General features: G+C 39.7%; 1 protein-coding gene across 2 annotated transcripts; it reads right to left on the reverse strand.

Annotated features, from left to right (window-relative positions):
- Positions 1-762: 762 nt before the first annotated feature.
- On the reverse strand, positions 763-11,393 carry cnih2 (cornichon family AMPA receptor auxiliary protein 2). 2 transcript variants are annotated; one of them, XM_037467443.2, is made up of 6 exons: positions 9,771-11,392; positions 7,387-7,455; positions 5,083-5,130; positions 4,434-4,546; positions 4,208-4,351; positions 763-4,047 (listed from the first exon to the last, which is right to left on the reverse strand). In XM_037467443.2, the coding sequence occupies exons 1-6, from the start codon at positions 9,867-9,869 to the stop codon at positions 4,020-4,022; spliced, it is 501 nt and encodes a 166-aa protein (XP_037323340.2). In that variant the 5' UTR covers positions 9,870-11,392; the 3' UTR covers positions 763-4,019. The 2 variants fall into 2 exon arrangements, with proteins under 2 accessions (XP_037323340.2, XP_037323339.2); XM_037467442.2 differs by having other exon boundaries at positions 763-4,351; positions 9,771-11,393.
- Between the last annotated feature and the right edge of the window lie 1,654 nt (positions 11,394-13,047).

Genomic DNA, 13,047 nt, shown 5'->3' on the forward strand with positions numbered 1-13,047 from the left:
AGTCAACCGGAATCTCTAATACAATGTAGTTTCCATGGTGACAGCGAACGGACAGGGAATGATATGTCCTTTTCAAACGGAGGGGGAACGCCAGCTCGAAGCCTCATTGTTGCACTTTTCTGTCTGAATCATTATTTAGACTACTTATAATCCAGCAAGCCTCCCAGACCCTACAAATGACTCCCTGTGGCCATTTAGAGACATGCTCTTTCTGCAGTCTCTCTTTTTTTATTCTGAAGCCAGGAAAAAGATAATGCAGCTGAGCATTCAGCTGGCAGAAAATGTTGAATGTGATGTAAAACAGCTGCAGTGACATGTTCACCAGTAATCTCTTACTGTGGAGATGTAAGTTTTGTTATGCAAGCCAATAGGCATCCAGTGCTCTATAATTTCATATGTTAGTATTCTGGAGGCGCAGACGGTATTGAAAGGCTATCATCCTCTCTTTGCCTCCTCTCCAGTCGAAGCTCTTTTCACATCAGCGAGGCGGTTTTTTTGGTGCTTTTTAAGAGCTTGGGTGAAAGTCTCTGAGACCACTTCTAAATGAAGCAATTTTTTCGATAGCTTTTTATACTGCAGTTTGTGTTCTATACTCCATCCAATGCACCACTCAGCATCCTTGCATATAAATTGCCCATACAACCCCCAGTTATACATTTCTTTCCCTATACATCTCAGGCGTTGGCGGAGCATCATGCCTGCAAAACACAGATGGAAACACTACTGATCTTCGACATGCAGGAAGCAAGCAAGAAATCTTAATGGCATTACTGTTTTATTAGAATACGGCATGAGAATCGCTTTTTATTAACTGTACATCATAGAGTAACCTAATAAATGTAAAGTAATCCACCAAATTTACTGTAGCATACATTGATGATAAATGTACAAAAGACAGATACAAATAGATATACCTAAATACAGTTTTCTAAAATGCTTTGTCTAGAGCAACTACATGATGACATTCAACTGAGCTGTTTTCTCCTTTTTTCCACATGTTGCTGTGCTTTAATAGTGATTGTCATACACTCACAATGTTGGCAAAGTTTTGAGGTTTTAGAGTCCTTGATTACCTACATGGGAGCATCATTTGGCACAGTATGTATTGTCTAATGTGTGTCTTCGGGAACCGTAACAGACTATAAGTTGCTTCGGCGCTGTTGCAATTTGGTGGAGATTCTAATCCCACAAGTTTTCTCGAAACTTTTCATTGGTACCAAAGTGACATTAAACTGACTGTGATAGATATAAGAACTGTGTATTGTGCTGAGCTTTTATAACATTTGGCATTTCATTCATTCTTAATGCAACTACTGCAGTGTCACAGAGCAAACAATGTTTTCTAAACTTCTTTTTATCATCTATTGCAGTTAAGCTGTGATATTTGTCTTAAAAGGTAAAGCATATGTAATGCACTGTATGAAGCAGATACTACAGATCCATAAACATCATTTGACAATAATGAACATTCTGATAATTTATAGATTTATTTTTTTGTTGTGAATAATCCCGTAAAAAGACCAAAACCGACAGTGCATGTGTAGCAAAAGCCTGATCCACATTATGCCGTGTAGACTTGTTCGATTGAGCATACAAAGCCTCCCTCCTTCATTCCTTCCCGGTCTTTGCAAACATCCAAAAATGGGGGCTTGTGTTTTTGTCGTAAAGAAAGTTTGTTCATGTACAACAATCAGTACAACACACAGAACCTGCCGTTGAACAGCAAGGCGCCCGTTGAGTATGTTCTGAAGGCGTTGTGTCCTAAGAATGCCCCTAAAACCTGAATGCAGAATAGGGACTAATTAGAAGTATCAAAAGGTGATATGCTGTTTTCATGACCTGTATAAAATGATAGTCTGAAATGAGTGTGCGTGTTAACAAAGTGATTGAGTACTAGTTTACACTAGGGGAAAAGTTCCTTAATTATTAACACTTTTGAAAATCAATCCCGGGAATAAATGATCATGCCGCAAATATGCTGCTAATATCTGCTGCTGAAAACAGGACCCAAGAAATGCTCTGTTTGCTCCTCTTTTAGTCTCCTAATAAACAAGTGTCTGTTTTAATCACTTATTGACTTTGAAGAACGTTTGTAAAGATTTACACTTAGCAGAAAACAAATTTATTTGGGGCTGCCCGAGAAAGAGAAGTAAAGAACACACTGTTGGTTTTAGTCTTTCATGGGATTAATTAACAACACACAAACAAAATTACTCCTCCAGCCGGACCCTATTGCCCAATTAATATTGGCATCTGTTATTGCTTCCAATTGAAATTGTGTTTAACCTGTAACAAATATGTTTACATTGACAAATTACCATACTAAAATTTAAAATGTTTGTGAATTATTAAAGTTTTTGTTCTGTATTTAAGTTTTCCAGAATATATTTTGTCATTTAAAGAATGAGAGTAACGAAACAGTATTAGTATGAATACCAATATAAGTGAAACAACCATTGTCAAATCATCATGTAAGCTCATGTTGAGTTGTGATTTTTAGTACATTTTCTGACATAATGAGTAACATCCTCATTAGGCTTAAGACGTTCTCACCACAGTTTACCACACATGGAGCTGGCGTATGAAAAACATCACACTCTGTTTGTCTATGGATGTTAAAACTACACATTTCAACCATCACGTATCTACTTATAGATCAATATAATGAACATGTGATAGCAAAGGCAGCACCAGCTGAGGAAAGGCTTCATTTGTTTACAAATCTTGGTCAACAGCATCATTACCGTCTTACGTCTGTCCCTTATTAAGCTGAATGATTGTGTAGATGTATTATAATGACAATGTCAATGTCTTTACACTCCTGAATCAACTAAAAAGTCGTCAAAGAGTCATTATTGTCTCATCTGACATTTTCAAACAACGTTGTTACAAACACTGAATAACACGGCATCGATATGTCTTATTAATCATATCACATTGATAGTTTGCTGTTTTTAATTGCTTTTTGTACATACGATTTATATATTCTACCTCGGATCAGAGTAAGGTTGCTGAGCAAAAAGGACTACAGCATAAATGCAAACGAGTTTCATCTGGAAATAATAAATAAGCTGTAGTTCAAAATTACTGGCAGGATGATAAAGTCGATGTAAGACAGTGCCTTTTCATGTAGATTAAGATACTGTGCCGTCATTTATTCTTTTCACTCCTGTTAATGACTTCATTTGGTGCAATGTGTTTTTTTCAGACATTAACGTTTGGCATTAAATGTCTGAGCGTGAAGCTCTTTGGAAGCATGAACCTAAGTTGTAGCATAAAATATGTTAATACAGCAATGGACATACTTATTTTAAATTCAGATTACACAAGGACTGACCTTTGCAGTCAAATTTAAGATTAATTCTTTGTTTTTGTGACAGTGTGAAATTTAACTTTGGGCCGAGGCTGGCATCAAGGAACATGATGTGTAGTCTTTTCCCTGTCTTGTCCCCTGAATTCCTTACAGTGCTTTGAATTTCTCCCTTACATTTTAACTTGATCATAGTTATTCTATAACCCAATCAAGAAAAGTGGTGTGAAATGTAAAGTGTCGATCAGCGTAAATACATGGAATGATACCAAAACAATCCTGCTTTTAGGACATTTAAAATCAACGAATACACACGTCATTTTGTTTCCCCGCCCCTAAGAGATAGGAGTTTCACAGTGAGTTGACGACTGGATCAGTAAGAGCAGCAAGGGAAAACTCCAGCCCTTCAGAAATATAGTGTCAATTTGTGTAATTGGTCAAAGGCAAACCACCTGCTGTGTCCTCTTTCTGTTTAGTTTCAATCTTTCGACACTTTGTCCAAATGTCTGACGACAGTCTCCGGGGTCAAAGCCGTGTGATCGAGCGCACGTTATCACTCAGATTGATCTTCTCGTTTTGTCCACGGTCAAACGTTTGAAAACCCAAGCCAGTAATTAAGAAGGATGTGGAGGAAGAAATGATGTCCCCATATGTTCCTCTTAGTCCTACTTACAGATACATCCTTTCATTCCATCAGATATCCTGTCTGTTAGAAGCTCACCAAGGCGTAGACCATACTTCAGCAGGAAATAACCCGGGGTCGAAAAAAGACGGAAACATTGGGAGAAAAAAGTAATTGTGCTGCTTTTTTGCAGTAACTTCATCAAACATTGCAACACATCTAAAAAGCATTCATTTCACTCAACTTCATTGAGAAGATTGTGAATTTGAACTGACCTGTAGAGATAATAGAAGAAAGAGAGTAGATAAAAGCCCAGCTTACACCAGGACTCCTTCTGGCAGTAATTGAGAATGTCGGCGTTCATCACACTGACGGGGTCGTACATGACCACCGAGCCGTCAGCCGGCCGGTGGAGAAACCTGAGGAAGGCGGAGACGTTAGGCCCGCGCACTGGCACCGCACCGCCAGAAGGTTGTCACACATCTTTCGACGGGAATGTACCTCCAGAGGTGGTAGAAGAGCAGCGGGATGTTTAGTCCGAGCGTGACCCACTCTCCGGCACACATGAACATCAGGCAGAAGAGCCCGTGGATGGAGTACTCTGGTACCACCAACTGACCAGAGCAGACGCAGGGAGTCAGGCTGCAGCGCCGCACGTAGCCACAGTGATCAATAATCACACTTCAACAACCAATGGGAAAACACTGAAACGCTGGTGGGTTGCACTTTCGGTTTTTAACTACAGTCTACTAAACCAGAATCACACTGTGAGGCAAACACTTTCACACTGAGGGGGTTAATGTTTCTCACGGCTCGCTGCTGTCACGAGTGCAAATAGAGTTTTGTGTACTGGTTTTGGAGGCTAGTTTGACAGAGATGGTTCAGGTTGCTTAGATAACTTGTTTGGTTATGGCGACATATTAGAACATTTCAAATATATGTAGAAAATTGTTAGCAAACACTATTTGCACATGGAGCAGATACTGAGAAACATTCATTTGAATTGGGCCATTTGGTCATCATGTGATTGATGTGACGCTATAGCTGTTGCTGTGGGGATTGAACAGTGTGCGGCATGGACCTCCTCGTGTCTGAAGCACATCTATTTCAGTCATCCACCATCAGCAGGTAATGAATAACTAGAACTTACCCTGCGGAGCAGGTTGCAGATTCTTTCGATGTTGAGAATCCTTTCCCTCTGTTGACACAAAGAAAGGCTGATCAACAATCCCTGTGATCCTTCATCCTCTTTACTATTCATGAATAGTCTACCCATGAACATTAATCTTAAGGCAGAAATGATGATAATAATAATACAACAAAAATAGACCTAGTGAGTGCTTTCAAATACAAACACTAAATATATACTTTTCAGCAAAACTAAGCAAGAACACATTCATTATGGGGTTTAGAGCACTAAGCATCGGGGTGTTTGGAACAGACGTTTTGCCCTGAGGATGGCAGTTTTAATTGACTTTTAGCGGCAACGAGAGAGGGCTCAATGATCAGTTTGAAAAATGAAACCATCCATCTTATACTAGCCAGCTGCTTGTGGCCTCTTGGAGGGATCTTTGATTTGGCTCTCCAAACGAGGTGTTTCGCTGTAGTTCATCGACCTAATTTAATCTGTGTCAAACGTAGCAATAGTCAGAGAATTCTTGACGGATTGTTGTTTGAATAGTTGGATTGATTTATCTTGTGAAACACAAATAGATAAGCATGAAGATGTGTTTAGCTCGAGGAAACCACACTGGGGTTCGTTGCCTCTGTATTTACCCAAACACTCGAAAGACACTCGCACTGATGTGGTGATATATTGAGGAATCTTAGTTACAGGACGATGGCTTCCAGTACTGAGGCCTCTCCGCTGTCCGCTCCCTTCAGCCTGAGCCACCGGCTGCAAATTTTATGAAAATGTGGACGTAAAGTCAAACTCCCTCCGGTGATCTCAAAGTGGATTTTGCCCTGAATCTACAACATCCAGCCTCAAAGCCAGACACTGGTGTGTGTGTGTGTGTTTGGTGTTTGGTGTCGTTATCTCCCTCTTGCTTGCTTTGTGCACGGCATCCTTCCGCAACACTGGGTTTTGAAACACGAAGAGCTCAGCGCTGGATCTACCGCTATCATAACTGCACAATTTATGATAGTAATTACACTTGAAATTGTTGTTCTGCAGTAACTCCTTAGATTTTACAGCCTAAAGTCTCCCTCACATGCCGTGATTATTGTCAGGTCAGACACTTCACTACAAATCTTTTATGTTCCAACAAGGGAAATACGCTCAAAGACTAATCAAATACTGGACAATTCATAATATACAGAACAAATGAAATGAAATTCTGGGCAATAACTGACTATAAGTAGAAAAATTCAAATATTATCGCGTATCAGGAGAAAATAAAAGAATAGATCACACTGACAAACAGCCTTGTAATTTATAAATGAAATGTCAAGATGTTAAACTTTGTAGTTTGCTATTTTACCAAGTTTCATACATTGTCAATGACTTTAAACATAAAACTGATTCGGCAACTTGTCTTTAGTTTCTTTTGTTACAATGTTTTGTAAGAATTTTTTATATCAATAGGAATTGTACTGCTTTTGTCTTGTATGTGGACAGTTAGTTGAATGATAACCTTGCTGTTACCAAGAAGCTTGCAATGTTCACAATTTCTTAGCATTTCATCTGTACCTGAGTGAAAGGATAATTGACATTGACTTTGACAGGTGTTGCAATTATTGTGTCCACCCCCTTGTAGCTGGCGTGCCTCCACACTCCCACAGTCTGCTTTCACAGTTTCCTCTCCCACTCCTCATCATTTAATCTTTGTAGGTTTGTGGGCTCACATTAGAGCTGGAACATTAGCTAACTTGTGAAAAAGACATTCACAGCTGCTGTCAGCTTTGCAAAAAAAGATTGAGACAGGCTCTTTCAAATGTGAATTTAGTAACTAGTCTTTTACACTGATTTGTAGCCTTTTATCTGCACTTTTCCTTATTGTTGTATCTCATTATATAAACAAAGCCTTCATTCAATAGATTAAACAAATGAGCGTCTTTCTTTAAAAAAGCTTTAATCTGCATACAAATGAGTATTCGAAGCAAACACTTATAGGTGCTACAGATGGAAGCTTAGAATAGTACAAATTCTATTAATTCTCTCACGAATATTTAATGTTGACTTAATGTAGCTAAATAAATTCGAAAGCCTTGTTTCCTTAAGATGATGGGTGGCTTCCTTTGTGTAAGGTTACAGGCACAAAGATTTATTTGTTCTTTAAACAAAGTTCAGATGTAGAGTGCCGAATTAAAGGTCATCACAAAATCTTTGGAGTGGAACCCTCAGTTTTCTACTAAGCATTTACACGTAGATCATTGAATGTTCTTCTTGGGATTTCTGTGTGCACCAAGCATTTGATGGTTCTTGAAAGAAGGGAAACAGCAGGCTTCTTACCGCTCTCGTGGGATTGCTCTGATCAATGGGGTTTTTGAAGTCTGTGCGAAGCTCGTCAAATGCAATGATCTAAAAAATAACAGACAGTTACTCACAAGCACTAATAAACGCACATACTGTTATACATGTACATGGAACTAAAACATAGTTGGTAATAAACTATACTCACGTGTGTTGTGCAATAGTGTAATAACTATCCTAGAACTGTAGTGCATGCACACTTCATGTTATGCAGCTGCAGCGACATTTGCATTGTACAAGTACATAGTGAATGTGTGGATAGGTAATAACTGCCTTGCTCTTGCTGTGTGCTGTGTATGAGCTCTGATGTGATTCATGTGTCATTATGTGGTTTCTCACTATCTAAGGAGCTCCTCTTAAGTGACATACTGTACATATTAAGCCTGATCATGCAGTTTACATTGAAAACGATGAAATGTTCATCGAAACACCCACATTTGTCGAAAGAACAAATTCCTAATAATAAATGCATTTATTTTATCATAACCTGGCACGATTCAGTTCATATTCAAAGTTATGTTTGGCAAAATTGCATGTATTTGTAAGACTTAAGCAATGTGCTTTGTTTGAATTGCTGGAGATCTGTATAGAATGTGGTACTATTTTGTTTATTTGTCCGTTTTAATAAAACTAAAAGTCACTGTTGTCACGGTTTGGGTCCTCTTCCTGTCTTATTTTGTAGTTTTCTTGTCTCTCGTGTCTCTGGGTGAGCTTCACTTCCTGTCCTGTGATTGCCTGATTGCTTCCACCTGTGTCCAATCACCTGCACCTCCCTTGTGTATTTAAGCCCTGTTGTCCCTTGTCGCGTCATTGTCTATGTCTACCCATCGTTGGTGCACGTTCTTTGGCTTCTGTTCGTTTTTGTGCTAAATAAAGAGCACATTTTGGAAATTTGAATCCTGCGTTTGAGTCCTGCCTGCCTGCCTTCACCTGCATCAGCGAACCACACCTGACAATTGTAGAGATAGCAATGTCACTGTGTAGATGTGATCAGCTGATAGCTTGCTGTCAGCTCCCTGTGTGGTGAGTATGAACAGCTCCCTGATTAATAGCTCTGTGAGAGTACTAATAATTCAGTGTTAAAGGCCATCCGCTTTGCTGTTCGTTTCAGCAACGCTCAACTTGGTCTGTTCATTGAAAACTAATAAAAAGCAGGCGTTTTGCCGTTAAGCATTTGATTTGTTAACAATGACACCAGATCTGTTTTGAAATAGCAGCAGTCCTGGAGGTCATTTCCCTCTAGAAGGCTCCCCATCGTCCCCCCCCCTGCACACTTAACGTTAGCTCTGTTGTAAACAGATGCAGTTTCCATGGCGACACGGTGAGCCCCTGTGTGGGCTCCATGGTTACTGTAGCTGTGAACAAACGTTGCGATTGGTCGAGAGCCAGAGAGAATTGGGGTGCCGTACCCGTGGGTGGAGGCAGATGGGGGAAGGGGTGAACATCGCCGTGGCTTGATAAGCGTTTCCATCACATGGCTGTAAGCTGAGCCAGACACGCGCTTCTACCCGTCTCTTCCACACACAGGCACACTCACTGACTCATATGTAGTCTCACCCACTTAGTCAATTGCCACGTTAGTCATTTCAAGTCTTATGTTTATAATGATGTGTTTAATATTTCACATTATTCCTGCCTCCATGGATCCAGTGACAGGGATCAAAGCTTTGGTGTTTGTTTTTGTCTGCACCCGCGTAAACCAGCAAGCAGAGAGCACCAGCGCCCATCGATATCTCTGCAAATTCCCCTCAAAATGCCGCAGGCAGAGATTCCCAACACCCTGGTAGACAGATTTATGATTATTGTGTTTTGCCGCCTCCCTGTACTCATTTTGTGGAGTTTGCTGAAGCGCGAACACCGTGTTTGAGGGACTGTTTATTGTCACTAAGTGGCTTTTCTGTGAAGGGATGCAGCTGGTGGGAATCTGTCTTTTTCTTGAATATGTCAGCGTCAGGAAAGCGCAGGTGAATTATACTGGTGATAAAGCATCAGCATGTAAGCAGGTTGCATACCGATGCTGTAAGGAAACGACAAAGAAAAACACAAATGAATTTAACAACCTGTGTTTTTCAGAACAATGTACATCCTCTGTGGTCTGTTTCAACCGATTATCACTTTGCATCTTAATGTTTAAAGCGTTATTTGGTGGATTTTCAAGCGACACTTCTGAATGTCACTCGCGTATAATTACACTGAGATTCAGATGGCACATTTATGAATGCCATCACCTGTGGAGTTGTGTGTTTGCTTCGCTCCTGCGCTTGCCTGCGTGTGATGCGGCGTGGACCCTCACAGGCCCTTGGTGTCCCCTGTTTTAGTTTCAGTGCGAGTGCAGTGGCTCCAGCGTGCGTAGTGCTACTCACCTGCCATATGACGAAGAAGATGAGAGCGGCGCACAGCACCAAGGTGAGCATGTAGCAGAAGGCCGCGAAGGTGAATGCCATGGCTGAGTCTGCCAGCATGATGCCGAGATGGGTCGAGAGAGAGAGGAAGGGAAATCCCTTGCTCTCTATCTCTCTGGCTATGGTTCTGCCTCCTTTTTAGTGGAGGTTATTTTCTGTTTCCTCCTCCGATGCAAGCGGAGTCTGTGTCGTCCAGGAGGGCAGATCCCTCCGTTTTAGTAAAAATCAATAATCATCTTGGCTTTCCTGGTTGCACTCATGTTGTCTCTGTTGTATTTGTGACAGCGGGGGGGCTGGCTTTGATATAGGAAGTCTTTTCACAGCCACAGTTGTTTGTCACTGGCCTAATGCTCCTTTTTCAGCCTCTGACAGGCAAGATGTCTGTCTCCTCCTCCTCCTCCTCCATGTAGTTTCTCTTTAGACAAAGCCTACACATTTCTGCTTTTCACAGTGTCGCAAGCCCCAAAGTGTCTGACTGACGCTATGACAGCAGAAGCACAGGATTCTTGTCGATATTAAGCACAGGACTGTCTTTGGATAACAGTGAGGATTGTTGTCTCAGATGGTTGTGGCTTGTGATAGTTCAGTAGTTTGTTGTATGGCTTTCAATTTATCTGTTTATCTATTTAACACAGGTGTAAACAACTATAGTTTGCAGATTACCAGTGAGTTGTAATTGTAATATATTATTTTACAGCAAAGATTTTGGAGGAAAATATTTATTTACCACTGCACGGAACTAATAATTTGATAAGATACAAGCTATTGCTTTGCACATTAAATAGTTGAGACTTATATTCTGCCAATGCAAATATCTGGTGATTTTGGAATACAATTGTATCATTAAATAACTTAATAATTATTAAACATAATAATATGTACCAAACTGAGAGGCAACAGACACTGGTATCGACTTTCAAATGATCGAATGAAACGGATTATCCTCACAACGGCAATATCACACACTGAAGAGGACTTGCAAATACAAGAGTACAATATTCATAATAATTTGAGTAAGGACGTATTAATATCGTTGCCAATCTTAATATCGAGTAGAGAATACCTGTGTCTTGTTGGAGATGTGTCTGCCACTGAACAGTCCACTCTTTCCTCGTCTCTTTCAATTTGGATCGTCACCATGTCAGAATTCTCTGCTGAGCATCTTTCTCTCAGACGCATCCCCAGATTTCTCCAAAAACATTGAGATTTGTCTGCTGATGCGCAGGATAAATTATTCAATTCTGGGTGAGGGGGGGGGGGAAGAGGAAATTTAAACCGAAACCTGCTAAATGTCTACATGCTGAGTCTCATATATTCTGATTTAGAAATATCTTCTGCTCTTAAGAAAAAATGTCCATCGCTCTCGGTAGTCATGGGTTAATTAGTCCACCTTTCCATGGTCGCCCCCTCTTTATTTCCCTTCCTATAGTCCTCTTTTGGATCACTTCCAGAGATTTTAAGAACACACCTGAATGTGTTTCCTTAGCCTACTGTGTCTGTCCGTCTCACCCTCTGTTTCTTAGACTGCGAGAGAAATATTTCTATCACCCTTGATGTTATAACGGGCAACCAATAGCATCGCACTGTCTCCCTCCCTCTTATTTGCTCTCTCATTTCTCTCTCTCTCTCTCTCCTCTCTCTGGCTGTCAGTCGCCCTCTCCCCTGCATTTATACATTTCCATAATCCCTTGTTCCCCATGGAGTGATGAGGGGGCAGGGCAGCCTGCAAATGTTTTTCATTTTGTCTGCATCTCTCTGCCTCTCTTTGCATTTCTCTACCTCTGTCTTTCCCTTCCATCAGATCCTTCATTCATCCGTCATTTTATGAAATGCGCTGTATTTGTTTCTTAGAGGTTGTTTTTTCTCAATTACCTTTCATTTATTTTCCATGAACTATTAACTATCATTCACTCAACACCTGTACAAATGTATATTTACATTTGTTAATCTTTTTTCAACCCCCCTAATATAAAAGACTTTTTAAACTACCATTGTAATCTCATGCACATGAATGACATGTTTTTTGGCCAAAAGAACAATATCACAGATTCTCTGTCATGGTTTTTTTTTTTTTTTTGCCAGTTAAGTCAGTCCCCAATTACTTGCATAACAGACGTTATTTATTAAAGAACTTTACCCCTGTAGCATTGTAGTTATTGTTCTCTCTTGTTAACCTGAGGTCATAGATAATGGGATGGGTACGAAGCATCTTTAGGCTGAGAAAGTTTGGTTCTCATTGAAAGTGTACAGTTGATCAGCTGAGAGGGTTAAAGATTTTGAATATGCTGTAATGTCTTCATTTTTTACAATACTTTAATGAATTTTTTTATGAAATACCATTCCACAACATGTGACGTAGCTATTCCATTTTTTAATGACATAATACACTGGGACTTCTTTATGACATTTTTTATGACAAACTAACTACAATTCATTTTTATTTATTTTATACTATATTATGGGATGTTTTGACATTTTTCTTTAGGCCTGAGGCTTTTACATTACTACTTTCACCATGCTAAGCAATTACTTTTATTCAACCACAGGATACATTTTGTGACAAGATATACTTATATTTTTAATGACAGCCACAGTATATAGTTCAAAGATATTTCTATAACGTAGTGCCACTCTTTCTGCCATTTCTATCATGCAATTTTGAAAGATGTTTTCTGACAATTAATACTATGTTCTTTTAAGTCATACTACACCATGACATGTTTTTATTAGATTTCTTTTACGACTGTACTGTAACTTTCTTTAAAGCTTTTGTGACATACTTCACTATGACCTTTTCATGAAATACTATGACATATCTATTATGTCTTTGACTTTGAAATAACATACTGTGTGAATGTTTGAAAAATTCTCACTTGACACCGGTTGTCATGTTATGCGTCATGCGCCAAGGCTAAAAAGTCTTTATCTTCAGAGCGGGAATATATGGTTGAAAGATAACATAATGAAACAGGGGGGCTTTGTGCACATCCGAGTGCTGGGCCATCATGTTCTCTTCTCAAGGACGTGTAGTGTGGAGATTCTAAGCGCCGACATCTTCTATCAGCTGACATGAAGTACACAGTTAGCATTGCAAAGAGAGCGACGACATTCTGGGATCAGCTCTGACTATGCCATGATATTATTGCAGTTTTTCCAACTGTGGATCTCAGGATTATAAGTATTAATTAACATTTTTATACACTGTAGAAGTAAGGACAATACCATCCTGAGTTACAAG

Source organism: Pungitius pungitius, chromosome 16, assembly GCF_949316345.1.
Source record: "Pungitius pungitius chromosome 16, fPunPun2.1, whole genome shotgun sequence".
Classification (NCBI taxonomy): domain Eukaryota; kingdom Metazoa; phylum Chordata; class Actinopteri; order Perciformes; family Gasterosteidae; genus Pungitius; species Pungitius pungitius.